Source organism: Meleagris gallopavo, chromosome 1, assembly GCF_000146605.3.
Source record: "Meleagris gallopavo isolate NT-WF06-2002-E0010 breed Aviagen turkey brand Nicholas breeding stock chromosome 1, Turkey_5.1, whole genome shotgun sequence".
Taxonomy (NCBI): Eukaryota; Metazoa; Chordata; class Aves; order Galliformes; family Phasianidae; genus Meleagris; species Meleagris gallopavo.
The window spans coordinates 189,722,635-189,748,148 of NC_015011.2; the positions used below are offsets into that span (position 1 = coordinate 189,722,635).

Sequence of the window (25,514 nt, forward strand, 5' to 3'; positions counted from 1 at the left end):
GTGGCTCTGGGCAGCCTGGGCTGCTGGTTGGCGACCTGCACACAGCAGGGGGTTGGAAGTGGGTGAGCACTGTGCTCCTTTGCAACCCAGGCCATTCTGTCATTCTATGATCAACACCCCTGCAATTTCAAATCGGCAACGTCGGAAGTTTTGCACCACAACCTCTCTGAGCTTCATCAATTGTTCCCCAAGCATGGGAGCCTGAGCCACCAGCCCGACTGATTGGAGAGCTGGCCTCATTAAATTCCTCCATTAGCTCTGATAAATTGTTCACAAACAGGTCCATCACTCAGACATTTCCCTTTGGGCATCTGCCCCGCTAAACAAGATTTTGCTTCACTGCCTGAATTCGCTTAAAAGACTTAAGGCACATCAGTAAATAATTTATACTTCCTTTAAAAAACAGGAAATGAAATAAGGGATGCTCGGTGTGCTATTTAGCTGGAAATTGTTCAGCTCTTTACTATTTAATGAACTGCCTGGCTGCTAACGGAGGTCATTCCAGCAGCTCACACCCTGGCCCTACAGCTTCACCCGCCTCTGTGCGAGGTCTGTAAATTGAAACCTTAATGGGCAGCTGGAGAAGAGCAGTGTGCCCTGCTAGTATCATTTGAAACCCATCAGCGTAAGTAAGTGATTCTTAATCAGCTTTCAAGCTCCAGGAGAAATAAGCCGAGGACAGGAGGAGGCTGGTTTCCCCTGCACACTGCTCTGTATGACGTTTTATCATAGAATCACGGGATGGTTGGGTTGGAAGGGGCCTTACAGCCCATCCAATTCCAACCCCCTGCTGTGGGCTGGGTGCCCCCACGGCCTCGGACCTCCAGGGATGTGGCACCCACAGTGCTGCAGTGGTTCCTCACCCATTGCACTGGTGCTTCTCCAACAGATTTCACTCCCCACACCTCCCCATATGCAGCACAGCCCCTATTACTCACCTTTTCCTTCCGCACAGGAGCCGTGCTCCTGTTGTTCCTAACCAGCAGCCCTAACACAAAGCTCTTTGTCCATTGTTCTTCACCCAAAGTTTGGGAAACACTGCATCATGGCGAGGTCTATAAATACACGTTAAAAATACTTTTCCCCACCCTCCCTTCTGGTAATGGAAAACGTCAGCCCTGCCATAGCTCCAGCAGGACCGACATGCCACGTCATTAGGAGACGATCCTGGAGGCTCCACGTGGGGCACTGACTGCTAATGCCAGGCTTGGGGGTGTTGAACCGACCCGTTTCCCTTCTTTTTAGTGGTGAACAAAGCAGCCAGCACTGCTCTGCAAGAAGCATGGGATCCTTTGGGTTTCTCCTCCTGGCTTCCTCCCACAGAGCTGCCCTTGGTCATGTCCATGCAACGCTGTACGAGGGTGGGAGCAAAACTTCTGCAGACCCAGGGATGCTGTGCTGTAGGGCTCAGACATCAGGTCAGGCTCCTCCAGGGGATGCTGTGAGCTCCACTGCAAAAGATGCAGATGTGGCATCCAGGGAGAGGGTGGGCATGGTGGGGGTGGGCTGGGGTTGGACTGGACGAACTTGGAGATCTTTTCCAACCTTTTCTATGACTCTATGATTCTACGAATCCGTGATCATGCCCTCCTTCATTTAGCTGGAGCAGACCATGCCCTCCTTCAATGCAGCCCTCCAAAGGCAGCCAGCAGCCGCAGGACTGCAGATCAGCACCACGCTGCACTTGTATCCGTGAAGTCCTCACTGTCTGCAGATGCATGAAAACATCCCTTCCTTTCATGCTATTACAGCTGAATGACAAAACCCCGGATAAAACTGCAGCCGAATCGACAGCCTGTGTATAATGAGGCCATCAAACACCAGACACTGAGGCTGGGTGACAGCAAGTTGGCTGTACTGAGGCAATTTAACTGCCAGTGCAGCCTCTATAAACATGCAGCACCTACAGCCACTGCTGTCCTCGACTCAGGCACGCAGCCACCTTCCAGATGGATGCACTGCTTTAAAGATCTGAAACCCGTTGGCATAGAATCATAGAATGTCTTGGGTTGGAAGAGACTGTATAGGTTATTTATGGGAGCCTGGGGATTTGGAGGCTGTAGGATTTTCCCTGTTTGAGGAATGAGAGGAGCTGTGTGCATCCCAATCTGACCGCGGTACAGTGAATGAAAGTAAAGCTGCTGATGGAAGATTCCAGATGGGAAGCAATAGCGTGCAAGGACTGAAAGGACCAAAAATCAGCAATATTTGCTTTGTCTGAGAGATGCTGAACTCTCCGCACTTCACGGAGCCGTCCATCCAAGAGGATGACACCTTTGAAGGGTGGAAAATAGAACCATAGAATAGTTTGGGTTGGACCTTAAAGATCATCCAGTTCCAACCTTGAAGATCATCCAATTCCATCCCCCAGTACCGGTGACGTGACCAGCCCCTTCCAACTTACATGATTCTAATGGCCCTTAACAAGAGGATAGGCTGAGCACTAATGGGGCGGAATTCTGACCTCCAGCAGAGCCTCAGGGCTGAGCCTGCCCTTCACAGCACGTTATCTGCTGGTGGTAACTCGGTTCTGCCAGACTGGACAGCCCCCATCAGCCGCCACTGTGGGCAGGATGCTGCCTGCATGGGGACGGATGTGATGACACAGCAGTCAGCCTGAGCACAAGGTTACTTTCAAGGACGTTCACCGGAGCCCTCAGAAGCCAGCTTGCAAGGAAGAGCAAAAAGGCACCTGACCGGAATGCTAAAGCAGAGCTGAAAACTCAGCACATTGTCTTTTTTTTTTATCTTTAAGGAAAGAGAGCTCAATCCGGTGTTAGTGGCTATTTGCTGTAGGAAACAAGCAGATTCAGCAAAAATATCAGATGACTGCCACCCAGCAAGCTCTTGTTTTCAGCATCACAGCTACTCACATCTCTACATAACCTTCCAGCTGCAGTAGCACACAACTATTTTGCAGAGGCTAATAAATAAATGAGAGCTATTTACAAGCCCGCTTTTCTGTACGAATAATACCCCTCACATCCTAGAATTATCTCCATCTACGTCTGGCCAGGACTTGGAATCAATAAACCGTCCCCTCATCCTCGGATTAGCTCAGATCATTCCGACAGCAGCGGCAGCACTTCTCTGCTATTACATCCCCCACAGCTCCGCCAGCAGAATGAACACGAGATCCCCTCGTTATGAGAGCAGCAGTTTGCTCTGACCCAGCGGAGCGCTTTGCAGCACGCCAAGAGCCAGGAGTGGCTCTGGTTCCTGTTCCAGCAGTGCCCAGCACGTGGCCATGGAGGGGAGCGGCGCTGATTTAAGATGCAGGGAGACCTGCAAAGCCAACAGCAGTCAGAAGCCAACGAGTGCAAGACATCGACGACGTCTGGGCTGAGTTAAAGGAGATGGCACTGCTGGATTTATCGACGCACCCTTGCTGCCTTTCTCTGCTGCAATCCCTCACAAGTGGTGGTGAAGTCCTCACAGAATCACAGAATGGTTTGGGTTGGAAGGGAGCTCAAGGATCACGAAGCTCCAACCCCCCACCACAGGCAGGGCCACCAACCTCCACATCTCACAGCAGCCCAGGCTGCCCAGGGCCCCATCCAACCTGGCCTTGAACACCTCCAGGGATGGACGGGGATCCACAGCCTCTCTGGGCAGCTGTTCCAGCACTTCACCGCTCTCTGAGTAAAGAACTTCCCCCTCACATCCAACCTCCATCTGCCCTCCCTCACCTTCCAACCATTCCCCTGTCCTGCTGTTATCTCCCCTTTCCAAGAGCTGACTCCCCTCCTGTCTGCAGGCTCCCTTTAGGTCCTGCAGGCTGCACTGAGGTCACCCCGCAGCTTCTCTTCTCCAGGCTGAAGCCCAGCTCCCTCAGCCTGTCTTTGTAGGGAGGTGCTGCAGCCCTCTGCTCATCTTTGTGGCTCCTCTGGACCCTCTCCAACAGCTCCCTGTCTTTCTTGTCCTGGGGGCTCCAGCCCTGGACGCAGTGCTGCAGATGGGGCCTCACAAGGGCAGAGCAGAGGGAGACAACAACCTCATGCTCCCTCCTGCACCACTCAGCCTCAGTTCTCAGGGCTGGATCCTGCATTGCTCTTGGCTTCCACTTGGGGTCTACTCCATTTCACCACCAGTGGGAAAGCTCAGAACATGGAATTCCTGCTCCGCTCAGAAGTCTAAAATTGACACTGATTATATTTTATCTTTGGGGTTAAATTAGAATATTTACAATATTATTTTCTGTGAAAGTTAAAAAGTGCCAGAAAAACAGAGACAGATGCAGTGTATCTTGGATGACAGGATGAGAGGCGATGGCCTCATGCTGTGCCTGGGGAGGGTCAGGTTGAATATTAGGGACAATTCCTCCTCCAAAAGAGCATTCAGGCACTGGCACAGATTGCTCAGGGAGTGAGGTCACCATTCCTGGGAGCGTTCCAGAACCATGGGGATGTGGCACTGAGGGACAGTGGACACGGTGGGGTGAGCTGGGGTTGGGCTTTGGATCTGAGAAGTCTTTTCCAACATAAATCATTCTGTGATTGCGTGAAAGGAGGAACCACTGCGGGGGCAGAAGCCCAGCGGGGCACTGAGTGCTTCCTGGCTCTGTCCTGGTCTGCACAGTCTGAGTGCTTCGGATGTAGTGGAGCTGGCGAAGGGATCCACTCCACCCCACGGCATCATGGCATCCTTGGATTTGCACAACGCAATGGATCACGCCTCACTTTTCAGAAACCAGGATATTCTTACGAAGGAAGACTCGAAATTAACAATATATATCATATTCATATAAGAAAAAGCACCCTTGTAGCCGTCCTTTTAATTATCAGCCTCTCCTATCTCCTCGGGCAAGTATATTCAAGTGAATCCAAGGTTGTTGCTGTTTCCTATCCACGCCCGACAGCCGCTCATCCCAACGTGCGGGCGCCTGCAGACACACTGCCCTCCCTCTGTCCTTCCCCGTACTGAGGCCCTCCTCCTGGAGAAGCTCATTAGTGCAGTAATTTGCTCGTTAGTCAGAGGCGAAGCTGGACTGGGACCACTCAGCAGAACTCTGCTGAGCCCAGAGAAGATGAATAGCTGTGCAATGGGAGTTAAGGAGCTGCTGTCAGCATTCCCAATGCAGCAGGGCCTGGGAGTTTTCGTTTGTCTCTTAAGAAACGACGGAAAAAAGAGAAGCCATTGCACAGACAAAACCAATTACATAAGAGCAGAAATGTCCCTTGCAGCAATTGTTCTTGAATTTGCATTAAGAAAAATAAAATCGAAAACAAACAAAACGTCTGACTTTAAAAAAAAAAGACAAAAAATTGGGACTGGAAGAAAAGAGCAGTTTCAAAATAGAATGGCACTTCATCACAGAGCTAAAGTTAACCTTTGGGCAGTGCCAGCAGTGCTCTGGTTGTGGAGGTGACTCAACCTCTTCTTTCCATTGAGCCAACTAATTGCGTTCCCATCCTCATTATGGATTTAGAATGAAAATGGCGCGTTCCACAGCAGTGAAATCCCACAGGTTGAGATGGAGCCATGCACTGCATTCACTGTGCCTGGACCCGGAGGCAAAGCCATGGTCTGAGTCCAAGCACTGCACATGTCCTCCACCTGCAGCAATGCCAGCACACAGCTCCAGGCACAGCACTGCATTCAGGAGAACCAGAGCAGCCAGAAAGCGCCTGGGGCCCTCAGCTCATCTGTTCCCATTCCCTGCAGTGAACGGGGACACCCACAGCTCAGAGCCCCTGACCTCGGCTGTCTCTGCACACGCAAACGCTGCTGAGTCGAACCGCTGAGCGACTATCGTGCTTATTTGCAGACCACAGAAATCTCATCTGTTCCAGCTCAGTGCCACTAACGACCTCCCCGGTGTCACTGCAGCGTATTTCCTGGATGCAATCTGTGCTTCTGCAATGCAGAGGTTCCTGTGCTATGGTGATCCTTCCACCAGATCTATGATGCTCAATCCCCCCGGGTTGCACTGCGAGCAGGAGGCTGCTTGGTACAATCAGCACGTCAGCATTTTCCTCTCTGCGTGTTTTATTGGCTCATTTGCTGCATCCCTGGCTGCAGTAGCTCTTCTTTCTTTTTATCCCTTCTTTTCTCCTTCTGGCTTTGGACCAATCTCTCTGCATTCCCCAGCTCGCCTCCCAGCCAGGTGCGGGGCAGCAGCGGGCAGCAAACGTCCTTCCAACCCTCCTGGTGTTTGTATGCAGTGCGGTGGATCTGCAACTGGAGGCACAACGGGGCAACTCTGCAGCAGCATCTGCAGCATCGCCCGCTGCGCTGCAGTGAACGCTTCCACGAAAGACTGTTTCCATGAATAGAGCACTTCAGGGGGAAGAGATTTTCCTGGAGATCACAAGTGCTGATGCAATCGCCTGCACAGGGGTTGGCTGCGGGGTGTGAGCCGTGGCACAACACGGGGGAATGGGAAACTGCAGGAAGGAATGCAGTGCGAGCAGCAGGGCAGGACAGCAGGGCAGGACAGCGCTTTCGGAGGAGCGTGAATGGGTATAAAGAGCAGAGATTCCTCAAAGGGAGAGGCTGCAGGAGCTCAGGGGAAAAGGATAACGGGTGGGGTGGAAGACTGGAGATCAATCCAACACAGATGTGTTGAGATCAACAGTGCTGCATCCCTGCACCAAGCATCATTCAAGCAGCATCACACAGCCGTGTGCTTGGCTGAGAGCCCACTGAAAGCCCAGACTTTACCTAATGGGACAACACCCACCTGTGGGACACCGAAGGGAGCAGAGCCTGGCACTGGTGGTTGCACAGGAGAACAGCACTGAGTGCCAGAGCACAACGGGATCAGTGTGTAAGGTGTGTGCTGCATGGGAAGGGCTCCTCACACAACAGCCAGCCAGCACCACGAAGGGACAACCACGTGGGAGAGTTATGATCAATCACTCTCCCCTTGATGCGATGATCCTAATTGCATAAAGGCCATTAAGCAGTGATTTTGAGAACTGGAGCCTCTGTTGCCGGGTCTCTGTTTCTGGCATCGTTCTGTTCCTCGTATAAGTACCACCTCGAAGTGACACTTGAGATTGCTTTAAGTATGTGGATAAAAAGCAAAAGATCTAAATTTCTGCGTAAAAGGGTAATAAACCAGAAAAGGATACCCAGAAACACTCAGGGGAAGGAAAAGAGGCTGCCCCCATCCAGGCAGGGGTTCAGGGACCATGGAGATGTGGCACTGCAATACTGGTGCCGGTGGATGGATGGACTGGATGACCCTGGGGGTCCTTCCCAACCTTGGTGGCTCTGTGACTCTGCAAAGACACTCAGCAGTGCTTCGTATCGGGGCAATGCTGGAGATTTAGTTCCACTTTTTTATTATTCAACTTTTTATACATAATAAATACAAACTTTTTACAGCCGATAGAAAGAAAGCATTTGCACCGATGCTTTCAGTGTACTGACACTGTACACGATGAGACGTCGAATACATGCCCTGTATGAAGAAATCATAGTTAAAAGGAGGCATATTTGTACAACTTTTTCCTCTTTTTTTTTTTTTTTCTTTTTTAAATAAAATTAGCAGCTCTTGCAGAAAATATTTTAAAATACAACTAAAGAGACTTTAAATAACACTTTTCTGAAGTCTGAAAGTCCGCGTATGGAGGACACACAGAAAACAACTGGCCGAAGGGATGGAGGGTGGGCACTATGGCAATACTTGCTTTTCTTCTGCGTTGTGAAGCTTTCGACGTTTCTGCAAACAGTTAAATCTTAATAAAAACTTTTTAAACTTAAGAACAAGTTTGATAAACACGTAAAAAGACCTCAAACAGATCAACAGGACGAGAGGTGCGAAAGAATAAGACTTCATTGGACAGTCAGCGGCTCCAGAACCCACCAAGGAGCTCTCTTCTCCCAGTGGCCGCTGGGGAAGGAGATGGGCAGACTTGGAGATGCAGCCCAGGTGGGGCTCACAGGAGGTGCACAGTTGACGAGAAAATCTGGTTGGATGGTTGTTGTGAACGCAGCCTCAAAGAGTAGCCCTTGGAACTCAACTAAAGGCAGAACCGTTACTGGCGTAGAAAAAAACGAACGCGTAAAGAACGCACTCACAGAATTCACAGAGGGGAAAACAGCCTTGTGATGCCTGAAGCTTTCATCTGATGGGTGCTGCTCTTCCAACAACAGTTCACTGCTCACAGATGAAGAACAACCTGCTTTCATCTGCTCCTCCCCTCTCCTCTGACCATTTCTCCCCTTTTCTTTTGAACAACAACAAAACCGAGTTTCCTTTCCAGAGGTTTAAAAGTCGTTTTGATAGCCTCTCTCCCTATCTGTTGTGAGAGAGGAATTCGGGACCGCAGCCCCAGCAGCAGCCTGGAGGTCTGCAGACAGCAGGGAGCTCTGCAGCTGTGCGAGGCTCCTTCTGGGGCTCAGTGCTACGGAGCCATCCAATGCAGAACCTAAACATGGCAGGTACGTACGCGACATGTAGCCTAACTCCAGCCAGAGGGTTTGGTGACAGAGATACACTGCTAACGTGGGATAATAAAGTACGCGGCGATAACTGGGAAAAGAGTCAGCCAAACACTTACAAAACAAAACCCCCAAAATCTGCTAAGAAGAAAAAAAAAAAAAAAAAAAAGAAGCTCAATTTCCAGATCTAGACAAAAATCTCACTTCTCTACCGGTCGGTTTATGCTATGGAACAAGATGTTGCTACTAATTCAGCACCTCCGTATTAGATACTCTATTACTAAATGTACTGCATAAATATTAATACAAAGAACATTTAGTTCTGCTTAACTGTTAATTATTGAAGAGGTGTGCATTAATGTAATTAACGCTGTACGATCTGCATCACTTTTCCTTACCTATAAGATTATTTTCCTGTTTCTTCCTGCCGCGAGGGCGTTAAAGAGGAGCCAGCCTCTCCTTACACTCATTCTTCAGTTCCCTTTTTCACTCCGTTAGATCTGATTAATACCTAATCAGACAAGCAACGCTACTTGAAGAATCGACAATCTTTAACACATTCCTATGGCAACAGTAATATACTGTACTAACGCACGTGATGGAAGGGCGCCGCGACTGGGCTGCAGCAGGAGGCTCCTTCTCAGCCTCCCCATCAAAATGACCATCTTCAGCCAAGAGAGAAACCTGCTCGGTGCCGATCCTCCGCTCGCTGCTCGGCCCGCCCGGGTTTGTGCTAAGAGAGGAAGAATGATGTACAGAAAGCAAAACAAAACAAAAAAAAAGGCACAACATATTCACGAGCGTGGGAAGGAGTCCGCCATGTCACCGTCCCAAAAACCCTCCCTATCTCTTGCTCTATTCGAAGTCTTCATCATGCAAAGGTGCCTAAAAACGAGACCGACCAAATCCCGGGTTTGGTCTTGATTGTAGCACTACTATGGAACGAGTCCAACGTTACACCAGAGTGATTTCCACGTCCTCAATCTTCTCTGTTGGCCGGCGGTGGTGCTGCTGCGTTGGGGGTGGAGGAGCTGCTCGCACCTGCAAGAGCCAGAACCACCACAAAACTCAGCATTCCTGAGCTCACACAGCAGCCCTGTGCTCATCCCTTGACTTGATGCCAACATGCAGACTGTGGATGGAAGGTGAGCAGGGTGGGGGAAAAGCCCACCCCCTCCACCTGCGCCAATGGGCCTCGTGGTGCTCAGCCACAGGGTGGGCTTTAGACACCACACCTGTACCTTACATGGGCTGGCAGTGGCAGGAATGCCTCGAGGAACAAGCAGCTTACTCATATTTAATCAACTGCTGACCTCAATGGCATATACCTGAAATCCAGTGCTATTTTTATACTCTGCCACATCAATACCTTTCTCACTGCTTCTGATGGAGCACTAACGTAAGCTTTAGCAGTGCCTCGTGGAGGACTTTCATCACATGTTTTCAGAATGCACCACAGTGACTTGCTATGGAAAACATGAATTGTGAGTACGAACACCACAACATCACAAAAAACTTCACAATGTTTCCAAAACATACGTATTTAAAATGCAGCACTGAGAAATCCTTTAAATTAAGACATGCGACTGTTGTAGCGTCTTGAAAAGACACTCACAAAGTAAGTACAAATCTACAAAATGAAAGAGCTGAATCAGTCATTTCACCAGAGAGTGAGATAACTTCCAACTCCTCTGTTCTACCCTTCAATATTTAATGATGCAGCGATGTATCTGCTGTGTATCTCAGTGAATAAAGCCAACTCACTGACTGCTGGAATATTCTGAATATTCATTCATTCTGAACAAAGCTTCTCCTGCAATTTCATTCATTAAAAATGCTAGGAGAATACAAACATTAGTATCTTAGTGCAGTTTGGTGTAGGACTTTGAAAGCGCCCATCCTTAATTCAGAGTTAATCCTAGCAGATGGACTTTGCAAGACTGAAGTGATGAAATGTTGCCCTTCCTTTTCTGGCAGGACGTCCCCAGCAGAGGCAGCACAAAAGATAGGGGACATCACTCTTAAGTAATTTTAATTCAAAATCCTTAAATCAAGTGGTCTGGAAATAAGTGTAAGCCCAAAATATAACCGCATGTGATGTCCAAACTGCAGCCAGCACGTGGTGTGGCTGGGAACCCAGCCTCTGGAAAAAAAGCAACGGCACAAATCATATGATTAAACTGTTCTGACACTTATTCCCCAGCTCTTCTGTCGTTCTGCACAGCAGTAATACATGTGGCAACAACAGAAGTAATCTCCCAAAGCCTGCTGTAAGTTTATTGACTAACGCCTACAGAAGAGATGTAAAATCCTCCTCCAGGGTTAGATTTCACCATCCATGAAAAGAGGCATGAAGGTATTACAACCATAAAGGCAGATACAGAAGGGCAGCTCAGATAAAAAGGGGACAGATAAGATTCAAGGTCACCTGTAAACCCGGCCAGGACTGACTGAACAAGAGCAGCTTTGTTTTGTCCCAGTGCCCACTTATCCCAAATAGCTCTCGCATCCCATCGCTTTCTCACACATCTGCAGTATTACCAAAGGGGTGTGGACAGACCTTTCCTCACACCGTTCTTCTGTGACACTGTATTACTACAGGCAGCAATGGGATTAGCAGAACACCGAGAGCCAAACGAGCAGGTGCTGAACCCCAGGCCACAGGAACTGCAGTGCTCTGAGTGCCCCTGCCCCCATCTCCCCAGGCTGGTGATACAAACTGGCTGTGTCGCCCCACAGCACCAACAAAAAACCCAGCTTTGAAACTTACAGGTCGCAGTTTGCCGTATGAAGTTTCAGGAGGAAGTCGTGGAGGCTGTGAGAACCCAGGGGACTCTGAGCTGAAGCTGTTTTCTGAAAGGGTTAAGCAACAGCAAATCAGTGCTGAGTGACGGCTATGTACCAGAATGTGAACAGAGCACTGCTCAGTACCTTCTCTTCTCTTGCTCGGATTGGACGCAGGGGGACCTTACAGCTCTCTCAGACTCCTCAAAGGAGGTTGTGGTGAGGGGGGGGTCGGCCTCTGCACCCAGGTAACAGTGATGAGAGGTGATGGCCTCGTGCCAGGGGCAGGTGGGGTTGGATATTAGGGAAAATTCCTTCTCCAAAAGAGCAGTCAGGCACTGGCACTGCCCAGGGAGCGTGGGGGTCACCATCCCTGAGGATGTTCCAGAGCTGTGGGGATGTGGCACTGAGGGATGTGGCACTGAGGGATGAGGCACTGAGGGATGTGGCACTGAGAGATGTGGCACTGAGGGATGTGGGTAGTGTGCACAGTGGGTGGGGGTGAGGATCTGAGAGATCTTTTCCAACCTTAATGATTCCATGATTCATGACGTACTGTGAGCTGACTTTGAAGGGGTAATGTGCAGAGTATTTTAAAGTTTTCTTTGCTAGTGGTATATATTACAATACAAGCAGTGTTTACACAACTTCGTTGCCCTTCAGAAGTCCCATAAGTCTCTGAGTGTGGCTTAGAGTCACAGAACGGCTGAGGCTGGAAGGTGACCCGTCCAACTGCTGAGCCCAAAGCAGGCTCCACCACAGCACGCAGTCTGGGACCACATCCTGTTGTGTTCTGAGCATCTTTGAGGATGAAGACTTCATAGTCTTTCTGGGTAACCTGCTCCAATGTTTGATCACCTTCTCAATAAAAACACAAAGCAAAATCTTTCTGTGGCATTTTCAGTATTTTAGTTTTTCCTGTCACTTTTTGTCCCTTCACTCCTGAGAGGAGTATGACTCCACCTCTTTCATCTATTTAACAGAATCCTAGAATGTTCTGATTTGGAAGGGACCTTTAATGGTCATCCTGTCCAACTCCCTGCAATGAACTGATAGATCAGGAGGCTGTGGATGCCCTGGAGGCATTCAAGGCCAGGCTGGATGTGGCTCTGGGCAGCCTGGGCTGCTGGTTGGCGACCGTGCATTGGAACTGGATGATCATTGTGGTCCTTTTCAACCCAGGCCATTCTATCATTCTATGATTCTGTGATCAGCTTCTTCCCACAGCCTTCTCCTAAGGCTGAACAGTGCCAGCTCTCAGCCTTCCTCTGTAGGACAGATCCCTGTGCTGGGCTTGGCCACCACATCAGTGTATCTTACTGCGAAGTGAGTACTGGGCAGAGGAGGCTGCACCGTTCTGAGCAGAGGAGAAGGATCACCTCCAGTCTGCTGCCTTCCCTTCCTCCTGCAGCCCAGGCAATGCTTCTTTTACTATCACAACACTCACCATTAGTCGATGGTGACCTGGGGAAGTACTGGGAGCCTCTTTTGTCCGGGCTGTGGAAGGGGCTGGCGGGAGGCTGGTCGTACAGCGGCAGCGGCGGAAGGGTGTGATTCGGCTTTGGGGTGGGGGACACCTGGTATTGGAGAGAGGTGCTGCTTAAAGCCCAGCTCCTTACACACACCAAGGCATGGGAAGCCCTCTGAGGCAATAGTATGCTCCAGAGAAAAACCACCTGCTAGAAGTGCCAGGGTTCATTTGGGAAGGAAACGCAAAATGGCGACCCTTAACTCTAACCCAAAAGAGTAACCCTTAACACTGACTCAAATGGTAATTCTTTTACCCTAACCCAAATAGGTTACCCTAAGTCAAATGGTAACCCTTTTACCCTAAGTTAAAAGGTTAACCTTTAACTCTTAACCCTAACTCAAATGGGTAACTCTTAACCCTACCCCAAATGGGTAATCCTTAACTCTAACCCAAAGGAGTAACCTTTAACCCTGCCCCAAAGGGGTAACGCTTAATTCTAATCCAAAAGGGTGACCTTTAATCCTTAACCCTAATTCAAATGGCAACCCTTAACTCTAAACCAAAAGGGTAACCCTTAACTCTTAACCCACAATGAGTGGTGGGGTGTCTGTCAAGTGAGCACTGAGAATGTCTCTGGTTACCACCAACAGGCCCAAGACATACTTAAGAGAAGCAAAGCTTGGTCAGAGCAGAGAAGCTCTGAGCACGTCCAGGAATGCAGCTGAATGCACTCCTCATTTTCCAAGGTCTCAAAGAATAAAAACAGAGGGACAATGTCAGCAGGACATGTGGAAGCCCAATGTCCAGCACCACAGACAGAGATGAGAATGTGTCTGATTTTCTAATGAAATGCAAGGTTACAGAGCTGCAAGGCAATAAATGCATGTGTCAAAAATGATTGTACTACATCTGCAGTTCTCCCTCCCAAAAGTTGAGAAGACACAGACCAGAATTAAGTATGAAAACACTACATTAGGGCTATGGGAGCTCCATAGTTCTCTCCTTGTTGGATTCTGTTTGATGTTTCAGTCTGTGCCACGAATTCATTACAAGCAGCAGACAGAATTTTCTCCTTGGCTCATTTCCTTTCTACCCAAATACTTTCCTTTATTCACAAATGTGTTACGTTTGCCAAAGCACATCAGTTGCTAATTATTAGGCTGGGTAAGAAGCTAAAAGGTAAGCACTCTTTGTTTTTGTCTTATTTTAATTGGTTGCTTTTTATCTGCTGAAGAAACAGCAGATCTTTCCAGTCTTGCAAAATCTCCCACATTGGTTGATATCTGCATCACATTTTTGTTACGTACAGTACATGAACAGCCAAAGAAAAAGCTCCAGATTGCCAACGTTCATCTAGGAGTGAAAAGGGTTGGTGTGTAGAAGTTGGATTTCCCACAGGAAAATGCCCCAACCAACACCTCCCGTCCTCACATACCTGAATATCTCCAATCCACTGAGTCTCTCCATTTTCTGAGGCCGTCAGTTCTTCAACTAACACCGATGGGAACACCCCAACACGCCCATTGAATTCTCCTTCCCAAAAGCCATCATCATCCTGATTCTCCTTGTTCAAGATGCGGATGATGGCTCCTTCTGGGAAGGACAGCTCGTCATCTGTCTGCCCCTCGTAGTCGTAAAGTGCTTTCACAAAACAGACTGAGGAATGGAAGAAGAAAGGAAAAAAAGGGTGATCAGCATCAGCCTGAGAAAGAAAAACCAACAAGTATGATATACAAAATTGCTGAGTCAAACTATTCTGGTTTTCTCTAATTTTAGTTAAATTTAGTTAATCACAACTCTATTGGCTAGCCAAGTCAATTATTATACTGATTCTTGCAATTAGAGAGATGGTCATTAAGAACAGTTGTACTCAGACAAAGGTCAAAAATAAGAAACTCTCAGGTCCAAATCTGACATGCAGAAGGCACTGAAGAGCAAGCTTTACTCACTATTTCCTTCTCAATGAACACTCACCACTGGAATCTCCATTCAGGCTGCCCGACACCAGGTCAGCCTCTGTGGAATTGTTGGAGGTGTGGGACCGACTGTCCAGTGCAGCAAGGGACTGCAGCATGCTCAGCAGGCTGCTGGATGTTGGGAACTGCAGGTACTTCTCAGGGACGTAGCCCACCTGGCCGGCTTTATTCCGCGCCTGCAGATCAAGGACACCAAAGGAGCTCAGCTCTACCCTACCCTGCTCAGAGCTTCTGCTCCACAGCCCCATTTCTAAGAAGTAATAGCGAAAACAGCCTCAGAAAAAGCGATACCTTTACCCAGTCTTCCATATCTCCATCTTCAATCACCTCCAATACCTCGTGTTCCTCGATGGTCAATTCATCTGGCTGAGAAGCCTGAAAAACGTAACAGAGAAAGAGAAAACGAAAGCATTTTCTTATGATGTAACATACTTGAACTTGAGGGTTCTTCTGACTGCTTTCTTCACTCTGGACTGATGGAAGCAGCTCGGATATCCCCCAGCCTATTGAGCCCTATTTACCTTGGTAATGAGGTAGCCTCATTACTCCGTCCTCTGCCTGTAGCTGCCTTTGGTAACGAAGAGCTGTGATTCACAACAGCCCCAGCAGCACTAGCAAAGGTAAAGAGCACAAATGTGGCTTTTCAGCAAAGCTGTAACTCAGTGTTCCTGGACAAGGAGCCAGGCAGGGCTGTTCTGCATGCTTCAGCTTCACACAGACTGTGGGCTCTGCGCTACAGATCCATGTTTCTCACAACTACTTATCAGTTGCAGCTCTCATGTGCTCACTGTGCTATTTGTTTTTCCAATCAGACAGAAATTTTAGAGAAAAAAATATCACAAACCTTATAGGAATAAACGACTTTGCAGGTGAGAGGGTAATTTCTAAGAGTACCAGAAGGACTAGAACTGCTGTCATCAAAAACATCCATGCTGTCCTCAAACTCTTCACCTTCTTCCTTCTCTGCATCAGCATTAATCTATTAAAAGCAAGGGCGTTCATCAAATTAAATGTGAAGTCAAAGCAGATGTCAAACAAAAATAAGTGAAGCAATAATAAAACGAGCCAAGCAACACTTTGCATTTGTTGCCCTCCCTGTGCATGGTCTGTATCATAGAATCGTGGGATCACTAAGGTTGGAAAAGACCTCTGAGATCACCAAGATCACCAGATCTCCAATCTGTCCCAGCTGACATCCACGTGACACACTGTGGAATAAGGGTATCGTGGCCATGAAGAGCTGGTTGTGAAACATCTGCTCCGAGTGTGCTACCATGAGAAGGAAGACCAAAATGCCTCTTTTAGTGTATTTTGGTTGTCTGTCTTGGAGATACAGAGACCTTGAACCACCTCAGGTCTGATCTGGATGTACAGATGTCGAAATGTCAGGAGAATTCCCTACAGAAGGACCCCAGAAAGGCCTCCACTGCTGATTCTGCAATCTATACCCTGTTCCATGCAGGCTGCTATCCAGTGACATTCAGACCAGTATGAACCAGCAACCCAAAGGCTGGAAGATGCTACGGCCCCTCACACTTAGAAATACCCACTTCCATGAACCAACTGTGAACTGTGGAGTGTGGATGCCCCATCCCTGCAGGCATTCAAGGCCAGGCTGGATGTGGCTCTGGGCAGCCTGGGCTGCTGGTTGGTGACCTGCACACAGCAGGGGGTTGGAAGTGGCTGAGCACTGTGCTCCTTTGCAACCCAGGCCATTCTATGAACTTTTTGGCTCTGCAGTGCTGCACTTCTACTGTAGAAATGTTTCTTAGAACTGGGCAGTTGGAAGTCACAGCGAAGGCAAAACAAAGCACAAACTCCATAAAAACACCATTCTCTCCTTCTTTTTAACTGAATTCCATATTTACAATGCATCTGATGTCCTGCAAGCAGCACAAAGGTCTCTCAATTACATTACGTGTAACGGCAGCGCTGTATTTTCCAGATGACACTGAACTTCAAAACGATAATCAACTTTTTGGGGGGCTGTTAAAAGCAGGAAAAAAAAAAGAATTCCTTTCCAAGATTTTGCATTTCATCGTTCTATTGGAAAGTCAACCAACTGGATGGGTAAGGAGATGCAGCTCCTTTTGAGTACTGTACCATACAGAGGGACCAAACCATCAGGGCTGCCTTCCTCGCCTTCACTGCTTAATTGAAAGTACACTGAGAGCACAAACTGTGACACGAGGACAGCAAGAGCTGCCTTTGGAACACTAACTGCTGCCTGCTTGCTCTTCAAAGCTGAAGTGAAAGTGCTGCCTGTCTCCGGCCACAGTATTTCAACAATAATTGCACCCAATGTAATTTCTATAGCAGTTCTAAGAATTCTATCTACAGCTTGTCCTTGCCTGGCCTGCCGAGGTCAACAGCAGCTCCTTCTTACATACAGGAGCTTATATAAGTGTAGAAAGAGAATGCAGGAGTCAGGCTGTAAGGCTGTAACCTCCCATGCTGATGGTAGGGGGATGGCATTGGCTGCAGGGCAGAGGGATGGGAGCACCCAATGTGCCCAGCAGGAGCTGGAAGAGGTGGAGAAAAGGGAGAAGAAAGGGAAAACTGCTACTACACACCATGAGCACCCTATCACAGATATCATGGACCTCAAATAAAAGCTCAAACAGGGCGGTGAGGCCCTGGCAGTCCTGCCCAAAGCTGTGCTGTCCCATATCTGGAGGTGCCCAAGGCCATGTATGGCACCTTGGGCAGCCTGAGCTGCACAAAGAGGTGCAGTCAGGTATTTAGCACACTTCAAATCACAGAATGGCTCTGGTTGGAGGGGACTTTGAAGGTCATTCATCCCCCCATCCAAACCCCACAGCTCAGGCTGCCCAGGGCCCATCCTCGGCTTCAGGCACCTGCAGGGATGGGCACCCACAGCTCTGGGCAGCAGTGCCACAGCCTCACTGCCCTCTGAGTAAAGAACTTCCTCCTTACATCTGACCTACATCTCTCCTCTTTTATTTGAAAGCCACTCTCCCTTGTCCTGTCACTGTCAGACCATGTAGAACGTCGCTCCCCCTCTGCTTGGAAGCTCCCTTTAGGTACTGGGAGGGGATGGGGCCATACCAGGTGTGCAGAGCCGTTGTTGGTCACCGAGGGCAGGCTGGCCCAGCGCTCGTTTTCCAGCTCCTCCATCACCTGGTTCATTGCACTTTTTAGCCACGTATCCACGGAGACCCCGATCTGCTTCAGGAGATCGAGACGGGCTTCTGCTTTCAGCTTAATGATCTGCAGAAACAGAAGGGTGAGAATCAGAAATCTCTCAGGATGACATTTCATTCCTTGCCCCAGATCACACACTCTCGTTTTATTAAGGGGAGATAACAGCAGGACAAGGGGAAATGGTTGGAAGGTGAGAGAGGGAAGATTGAGGTTGGATGTCAGGGGGAAGTTGTTTGCTATGAGAGTGGTGAGGTGCTGGAACAGCTGCCCAGAGAGGCTGTGGATCCCTGTCCATCCCTGGAGGTGTTCAAGGCCAGGTTGGATGGGGCCCTGGGCAGCCTGGGCTGCTGTGAAATGTGGAGGTTGGTGGCCCTGCCTGTGGTGGGGGATTGGAGCTTCGTGATCCTTGAGCTCCCTTCCGACCCTGGCCATTCCATTCTGTGACTCTGTGATTAAGAAAGTAAGTAAGTCAGAAAATAAATCACCGGATCTTTAGGTGTGACTTTCATTCTGCTGACCACCTATTCACCTAAATTTCTCCTTTGAAGCTGACCAAGAAAGTGACTTTAAAACATTCAAACAACGAAGCTGCTTCTGTGAGACATCAGTTTCATGTCTGTTTGGAATAAATGTGATTTTTGAAAAAGCAGAGAAGCCAACAGAGTAAAATTTATTATGTGAAATGTATTTTTATAAGGGTTCACTGCATACATGGATCCAGGATGGAGAAACAATTCCCATGGGAAAGGCCAGCACCACACAGCCAGCAGAGGTTCCCATTTCTGCATGCAACCAGCCTTTAGGTCAATGATTAACATCTATGTAAATAATGGTCACAGAAGCAAGAAACTGTGAAGAAAAAAGACATATCAATCTTCACCACTCTGCTTTGATCAAGATTCTCATTTAAGAAGTTCAGGGATTGATCCACCAACTAACATGCACACTTAGAAGCCAAAACCTTGCAAGCTCTGACCCAAATTCTGTAACTATTTACAAAAGCAGTGCCTATGGAGGTTCTGAAGGGAGGAGGCTCAGGTGGCTTTAGGGTTTTAGGATGAGTGAAACAGGCATTTTACCCTCTGTTGGTCCTAGAGAGGCAACACTTGATGTTTTCCCTTATGCCCTTAAACTATGGTTTGTAGATTTTAAAGCTGTAAGAACACGGCAACAATAACTTCAAATTAATAATTAAGCTTTTCTTTGGGAAAAAACATTGTTTCTAGGAATGCTTATCCAACAGAAAAGTGGATTTCTCACTAAATGAAGCTGCAGACACACTTCCAAACCAAAAGCATTAGCAGAGAAGAGTGGCACCAAAAAGCTGAAGCTGGGGATGCCAGTCTCTGCAGGTAAACACACCTCATGTCTGTTAACTGGAACAAAACCCCTTCGTAACCACTTGTGCTTTCAGAGAGGGTGATGGGGAGCTCCATGGTACCAAGTGAAAATGAGCACAGCTCCTGCCCCATCTGGATGCTCTCAATTACCTGCAGCCCTGACCTCAGAGGAACACCAGCCAGCAATAGAGATGGATGGATGGATAAATAGATGAGTGGATGGATGGATGGGATGGGTGGGTGGATGGATGGACAAAGATGGGTGGCTGGCTGGCTGGCTGGCTGAATGGATGGATGGATGGATGGATGGATGGATGGATGGATAAACAGGTGCCTGGATAGATGGATGAGTGGGTAGATGAATGGGTGGATGGGTGGATGGATAAATAGATAGATGGGTGGATGGATGGATGGATGGATGGATGGATGGATGGATGGATGGATGGACGGATGGATAAATAGATGGGAGGATGGATGGATAGACGGATGGATGGATAAATGGATGGAAGGATGGACAGACAAATGGATAAATGGATGGAAGGATGGATGAGTGGGTAGATGGATGGATGGATGGATAAATAGATAGATGGGTGGATGGATGGATATACGGACAGATGGATAAATGGATGAAGGATAGACAGACGGATGGATAAATGGATGGAAGGATGGATAAATGGATGGATGGATAAATGGATGGATGGACAGACGGATAAATGGACGGATGGATGGATGGACGGATGGATGATGGCTAGATATCATCCTGGGGCAAAGCAGCCACTCCCAATTTGTCTTTATGTTCTGGTGCTGTATTACGGCGTCAAGATTTTTTGTGTGTCCTCAGCACAAGTTGCACAGAACTGCTCAGCCTGCTTGTTATGCTGTTTTACCTTGTTATGCAATTTCCAATTAGCTCAAGTTACGCAACAAACATTGGTCTATGCATGCTGTAAACATTTGTATCTCCTATTAGCTCTCAGCCCACTCTAAACCATGTTGTTTGTACCAACTTGTTAGCTAAAATAAACAAGCTGCTCCAAGCTCCTTGGCTGTACTTGCTAGGAGTTTTTAAGTCAAGGTATGCAGTAAATGCAGTCGAGCTCCCTCCCTCTATTTACACACAGTACACTTAATATTCAACAAATGCTCGTTCCAAACCACAAATGTTTTGAGTTCCATTCCACTGCAGACAAACCATAAAAGTGCTTAAAGTGTTAGGTCAGGTCTGCACTTGAAAGATGTATAACACTATTTACAAGCAAATGTATGTATTTTTTTTTCCCCCTAAATGATTGTACTGGTAGACCAGTGCTAACAGCTTCCTACCTGTGCGTGTATATTAAAAAAAAAAAAGCCAGACAGTAATATAACCTTATTCTGCTCCTTGTGCAGGAACAGCTACATATTTAAAGACATGATCACTTCATTCAAACATCACTATGCCCAAACTGGCTGTGGCAAAGTAGTATTACGATGCTGCCAGAAGCTGGAGCCCCAGCTAAACCCACCATGCAAGGACCCACCTTGCACAGAGGGCACAGCTCCAGTTTGTTCCATCTTCTCTTTTGATTTTGGTGTGGGAATGGAGCCAGAAAGCCACGCACCAGCACTGAAGACAGGGGAATGCTTACAGAAAATCACCAAGGAACGACTGACCTCCGCCAACAGGAACTTGCAGACTTGAAAATATGTTTCACCAAGCGAGCGTTGACATTCCCCACAACACAAAGTGTCTCCAGGAAGGCAGCTGAGCTCCGAAAGCACTGGAATGCTGAAACTCAGCAGTCACTGCAAGAGCTGGAAGCTGCCCAGACTGCATTGTTATTAAGCTTCGCTGCAGGACAGATATTTTCCTACTTAATAGTGAGATTGCTATTTACTGTTGCTATTTACCAATTACTATTTAATAGCTGAGGTCTGGAATTTCGTTATGTTCATTTAGAACTGTCAGCCACCCACAAAGCTTACGAACAGGGTTTGGGTGGTTCCCACTTCTCTCTGCTCTCCTTCTGCCTCAGCTGATGGCACGTTACAAGAAGATGAAAGGAACAAAAAGTTTACAAGAGTATCAATATTGTGATCTGTTTCTCACATACCTACCCTTGCTCTACATGGAAGAAGAGCTCTGTTTATTTACTGTTCCAGTCTTAATTAAGAGAAGTCTTTAAACCTACAGCTCGCACGAGATGAAGATAAACAACTGCTTTGGAACTCATGGCAACCAAACCCAGCAAGAATATATTACACTGCTCTTTTCTGTGCCCAGAAAGAAAGGGGGCTGTAAGAAACCGAGTGCCCTTTACATCCCACAGACAGCTTGGTTACAAGTTCTTTGAATGGGTTATAAAAATGTTGGGGTAAGAAGCAAACAGAGAAATCCAGCCAAGCCAATCGAATGCAGTCCCTCCAGCCCCTCCAGCACTCAATTGTTGGCTCAATTTGAATGGAGCTTCCTAGAAGTAAAGTTGTTACTATTTTCATCTACTTTTCAGGAGGCAGAATAACATCATGACCCATGAGCAAGGCCCCAGCCCAGGGTGCTCCCCTCCTGCTGTCACAAGACAGGATTAATTTTTTTAGGTATGGGCTATGCTCACAAGCATGTACAGGTATTGAAATTGGATGAAATTAGGATTATAAACGGACCTAAACAACCCTTTACGAAAAAGCATTTGATACGACTGCAGTATTTTTCTATCGGCAAGGATGAAATTGTTAGCAAGTTGGATACTCTCGTCTGGCAAATTGTTTTAGCCAGGAAGGAAAATCCATGGAAGGGTTTTGGCTAAGTAAGATATCATCTTTATTAATTTTCCCTGTTAGAGAAACTTATGTTAAAATTCTAGTTTGAATTAAAAAGGTATAAAATTCTACCGTTCTTTTAAAGGAAACCAGTGTATCACTCAAATTCTGGGCCCCCAGAATTGTATGCCCCGGGTAGGTGGAAGTAACTATGAGTACAGTAAAAATAAGTTCTGGAATGGCAGTAATTTCTCAAAACCAAACATCAGCCTTCCCCTGCAAATGGGTTTTAAGCCATAGCCCAGTGCTGCTAAAGTTGGGATGCGCAAGCAAATCTGGGAAACCAAACCCGAGAACGCAAGGAATGGAACTTTCACAGCCATGCTGCCCTAAAAGATGTCTGGGGTGAAAAGGCAGCCACACCAACACCACCCCACTCCAAAACATCCCCATCCAGCAAAGCTCAGCCAAAACTGGGATCCCTGAGGCGCAATGTAGAGCTCTTCCCCTCGGAGCTGGAACTGGAGGATCTCTGATGTCCTTCCAACCCACGTCGTTCTGAGCACACAGCATCCCTCTGCAGCTCTGTAAGCAGCACCACATGGTGCCAGAGACCCAGGGAACCCGGTATGCATGCTGCTGTTCCTCCTCCAGCCTTTCATCTCCTCTGCCTTTGCCACAGCCCAAAGCTTGCGCTGCCTCCTTGTGAATCCTGGCTGCTGCAGCCCCCGGCCCCATGAATTCACTCCAAACCACTATTTCTGGTGGGCCAGCCTGGGAATGAACTAACAACTGGCCACGCTCCATCCCAACACCGAGCCTTCCTGAAGCAAAAGGACGAGTGAGGAGTTTCGACGTATTACAACAGTTAATTTCTATGCTCACTATCCCGCCTGGCTGCATACAGCTGAACCAAGAGGCTGCTGGGCTGAAACAAGCAGGAAATGAACCACGGATCACACGTCGTGGGAGAGGATGGCTGAGTTAATGAGGTGGGGTGAAGGGAGGGAGCCCACCAGCAGCCCCAACCTCAGCAAGAGGCTGGTTTTCTCTGAGCTCCAATACATAAAAACATGAATGCAAAGCTGGGAAAGGAGGAGGTGGGGAAAGAGGAATGGAGAAGGAGGTGAGAGAGAGAGAGAAGCGCGTGGGATTTTGTCGGGGTCACAGAGGCGTTCCCAGGTAGCTGAGCTGAATGGAAATTACTCAAATTCTGTAAGTCACAGTGTGCACATAAAATGTGTGCACACAAACCCTTAACACATTTCTCCGCATTCCTGCTACGAGTACCAGAATATTTTTCATAGTCAGAAGATTCAGAGACTTCCCTCGATCAGAGGAACAGAGAGAGCCTCCAATGCACACCTCGAGCACACAGACCCAGGAAACAAGCACTGTGATGTCCTCAGAGCCTGGACTGATCTCTGATCCTGGTACCAAGCAGGTCTCTCTGAGTTGGAGTCCAACGGCAGTTATTCCTCATCTTGGCCAACCTGATCTCCTTCTAGGATCCAGGGACCCGCCTGGAGGATGAGGGAAAGGCTGTTGATGTGGATTACCTTGAATTCAGCAAAGCCTTTGGCATTGTCTCCCACAGAATTCTCCCAGCAAAGCAGCAGCCCATGGCTGGGACACGGGCGCTCTTGGCTGCGTGAAGAACTGGCTGAGGGCTGGGCCCACACAGTGGAGGTGAATGGAGTCACATCCAGCTGGCAGACGCTCACCAGTGCTGTTCCCCAGGGCTCGGTGCTGGGCCCTGTCCTGTTCAGGTCTTTGTTGAGGACCTGCACTGAGTGCACCCTCGCTGTGTTTGCAGGTGACACCAGGATGGGTGGAAGTGTGCACCTGCCTGGGGGTAGCCAGGCCTTACAGAGGGGGCTGGACAGGCTGGATGGCTGGGCTGAAGCCAATAGGATGAGGTTCAACAAGGATGAGGTCCTGCACCTTGGCCACAACAACCCCAGGCAATGCTACAGGGGCAGAGTGGCTGAAGGCCGTGTAGAGGAAACAGAGCCGAGGAATCCAGGAATCTTACAACCATACTGTGCCATACATTTGCAAGGCCAGCTTTCCCAACCCAGGGACGTCAGGAACGGCCGTGGTTCAGATCTGCCCAGCTCAGCACCACGCAGTGCTCGTCTCATGCCGGGAGAGCAATCTGCTTACCCAGCACTGCCTTCCCAAACATATGTTTCCTGGGAAGAGCCGGAGGTGGCAGCAAGTGACATTTCACAAATGGAGCTGCTTTTCCTGTTGGTAGCCTTACTCCCTCCCATCTTTTCGGCGAAGCATACGGAATGAGATTTTCTCCCATTTCCTATGAGCAGAGAATAACAGACCACGCGGGAAGGTTCAACTGAGATGCTGGAGAAGGTACACAGCACACCATTAACAGATGAGATCCTCGGATAGAACGGGAGCGCAGCCAGCAACACCACTGTTATCACAGCACAGGCATAAATATTCATGGCCAGCTACAAGGGGAGACGACGGCAGCCCTCCGTCCACAATTAGGAATGAACCTAAGCTTCTGAACTAATCAAACGAAGTAAACAGCACTATAATGAGTCTTAATCAAACGTTATCTGCTACAAACACTCTCTTGAGGGTCGTAGATATCCTAATTACGAGACGAAATGCATCCCCATATAATTAAGTGGAAATTGGATTAATTGCTGCGGAGGCCCCAAGACCTTCCCAGAGAGAAGACCTCAGCACAGATGGGATATCTCCCATCATCACTGAGAAAAAATATTTCAGCCCTGAGACCAACTGCACTGCTCACACCAGGCAAGGAAAGTGCTGGGATCTTCAGCGTGAGAGAGATCTGAGATGAATAGGATTGGAGTAACTCCACCTCAGGGCCTGGGATGCAGGCTGAAGAAACAATTATGGAAGCTGAAGGGTCAGCTTCAACTCCTCCTTATTTCTGCAGGACAGATCAGTGGAGACAGCATATATATGTACAGTATATTTAATACAGTTGTATCTCTGATATCTCTGATAGTGGGGAATTGGGAAGATGTTTTAAGGAAAATGAGAGCTATCAAACTGCCTGAACCAACAGCCACAGCAAAGAGAAGTCCAGGAGTTCAGTTCAGTTAACTCGGCTGGTTGAGTGCAAAGGAGCTACACAAATAATTCATTTTCCTAAATTACTGAGTCTTTAAGGTGCCCACCTGCCCTCCAGATGATGCTCAAATTGTGCCACGTCCAGGTCTGCTCCCAGTGCTTGTCATTCTTGGAATCCACCCCATAGGAATCAGAGGTTAAAAGCTGTTCTGACAAGGATGGAGCTCCTCTGAATCTGAACTCCATGCTATAGCATTAATTGCACCAAATTGTAGCCTTCTGCCAGGGCCAGAGGTATTACATATCAGACATATTCCCACATTCATTGTATAAGAAGTGAGCAGAACAAAACTGAGCCCTTCCACAAACCAAACCAAAACCTTTTCACCTTAAGAGCAATAAAGAAAGTGCAACGGTTATTCGTCACAGCCATTTTGTATCACAGAACCACAGAATGGTTGGAGTTGGAAGGGACCCCTAAAGGCCATCGAGTCCCACTGCCAGTAATGAACACCCACAGCTCCATCAGGTGCTCACAGCCCCATCCCCTGACCTGGGGTGTTTCCAAGACATACA

At 48.1% G+C, this 25,514-nt stretch overlaps 1 protein-coding gene across 2 annotated transcripts in view; it reads right to left on the bottom strand.

The window, feature by feature from the left end:
* Positions 1-7,697: 7,697 nt before the first annotated feature.
* The window catches only part of FCHSD2 (FCH and double SH3 domains 2), a 569,931-nt gene continuing 552,114 nt past the window's right edge, over positions 7,698-25,514 (bottom strand). For both annotated transcript variants that reach the window (XM_019612451.1, XM_010706279.2), the window contains 8 exons: positions 17,692-17,853; positions 15,467-15,601; positions 14,914-14,997; positions 14,621-14,798; positions 14,082-14,302; positions 12,623-12,752; positions 11,162-11,244; positions 7,698-9,432 (listed from right to left, as the gene is read on the bottom strand). In XM_019612451.1, coding sequence (XP_019467996.1) covers positions 9,346-9,432; positions 11,162-11,244; positions 12,623-12,752; positions 14,082-14,302; positions 14,621-14,798; positions 14,914-14,997; positions 15,467-15,601; positions 17,692-17,853 — 1,080 coding nt within the window. In that variant the 3' untranslated portion in view covers positions 7,698-9,345. The remainder of the gene's footprint in view (positions 9,433-11,161; positions 11,245-12,622; positions 12,753-14,081; positions 14,303-14,620; positions 14,799-14,913; positions 14,998-15,466; positions 15,602-17,691; positions 17,854-25,514) is intronic.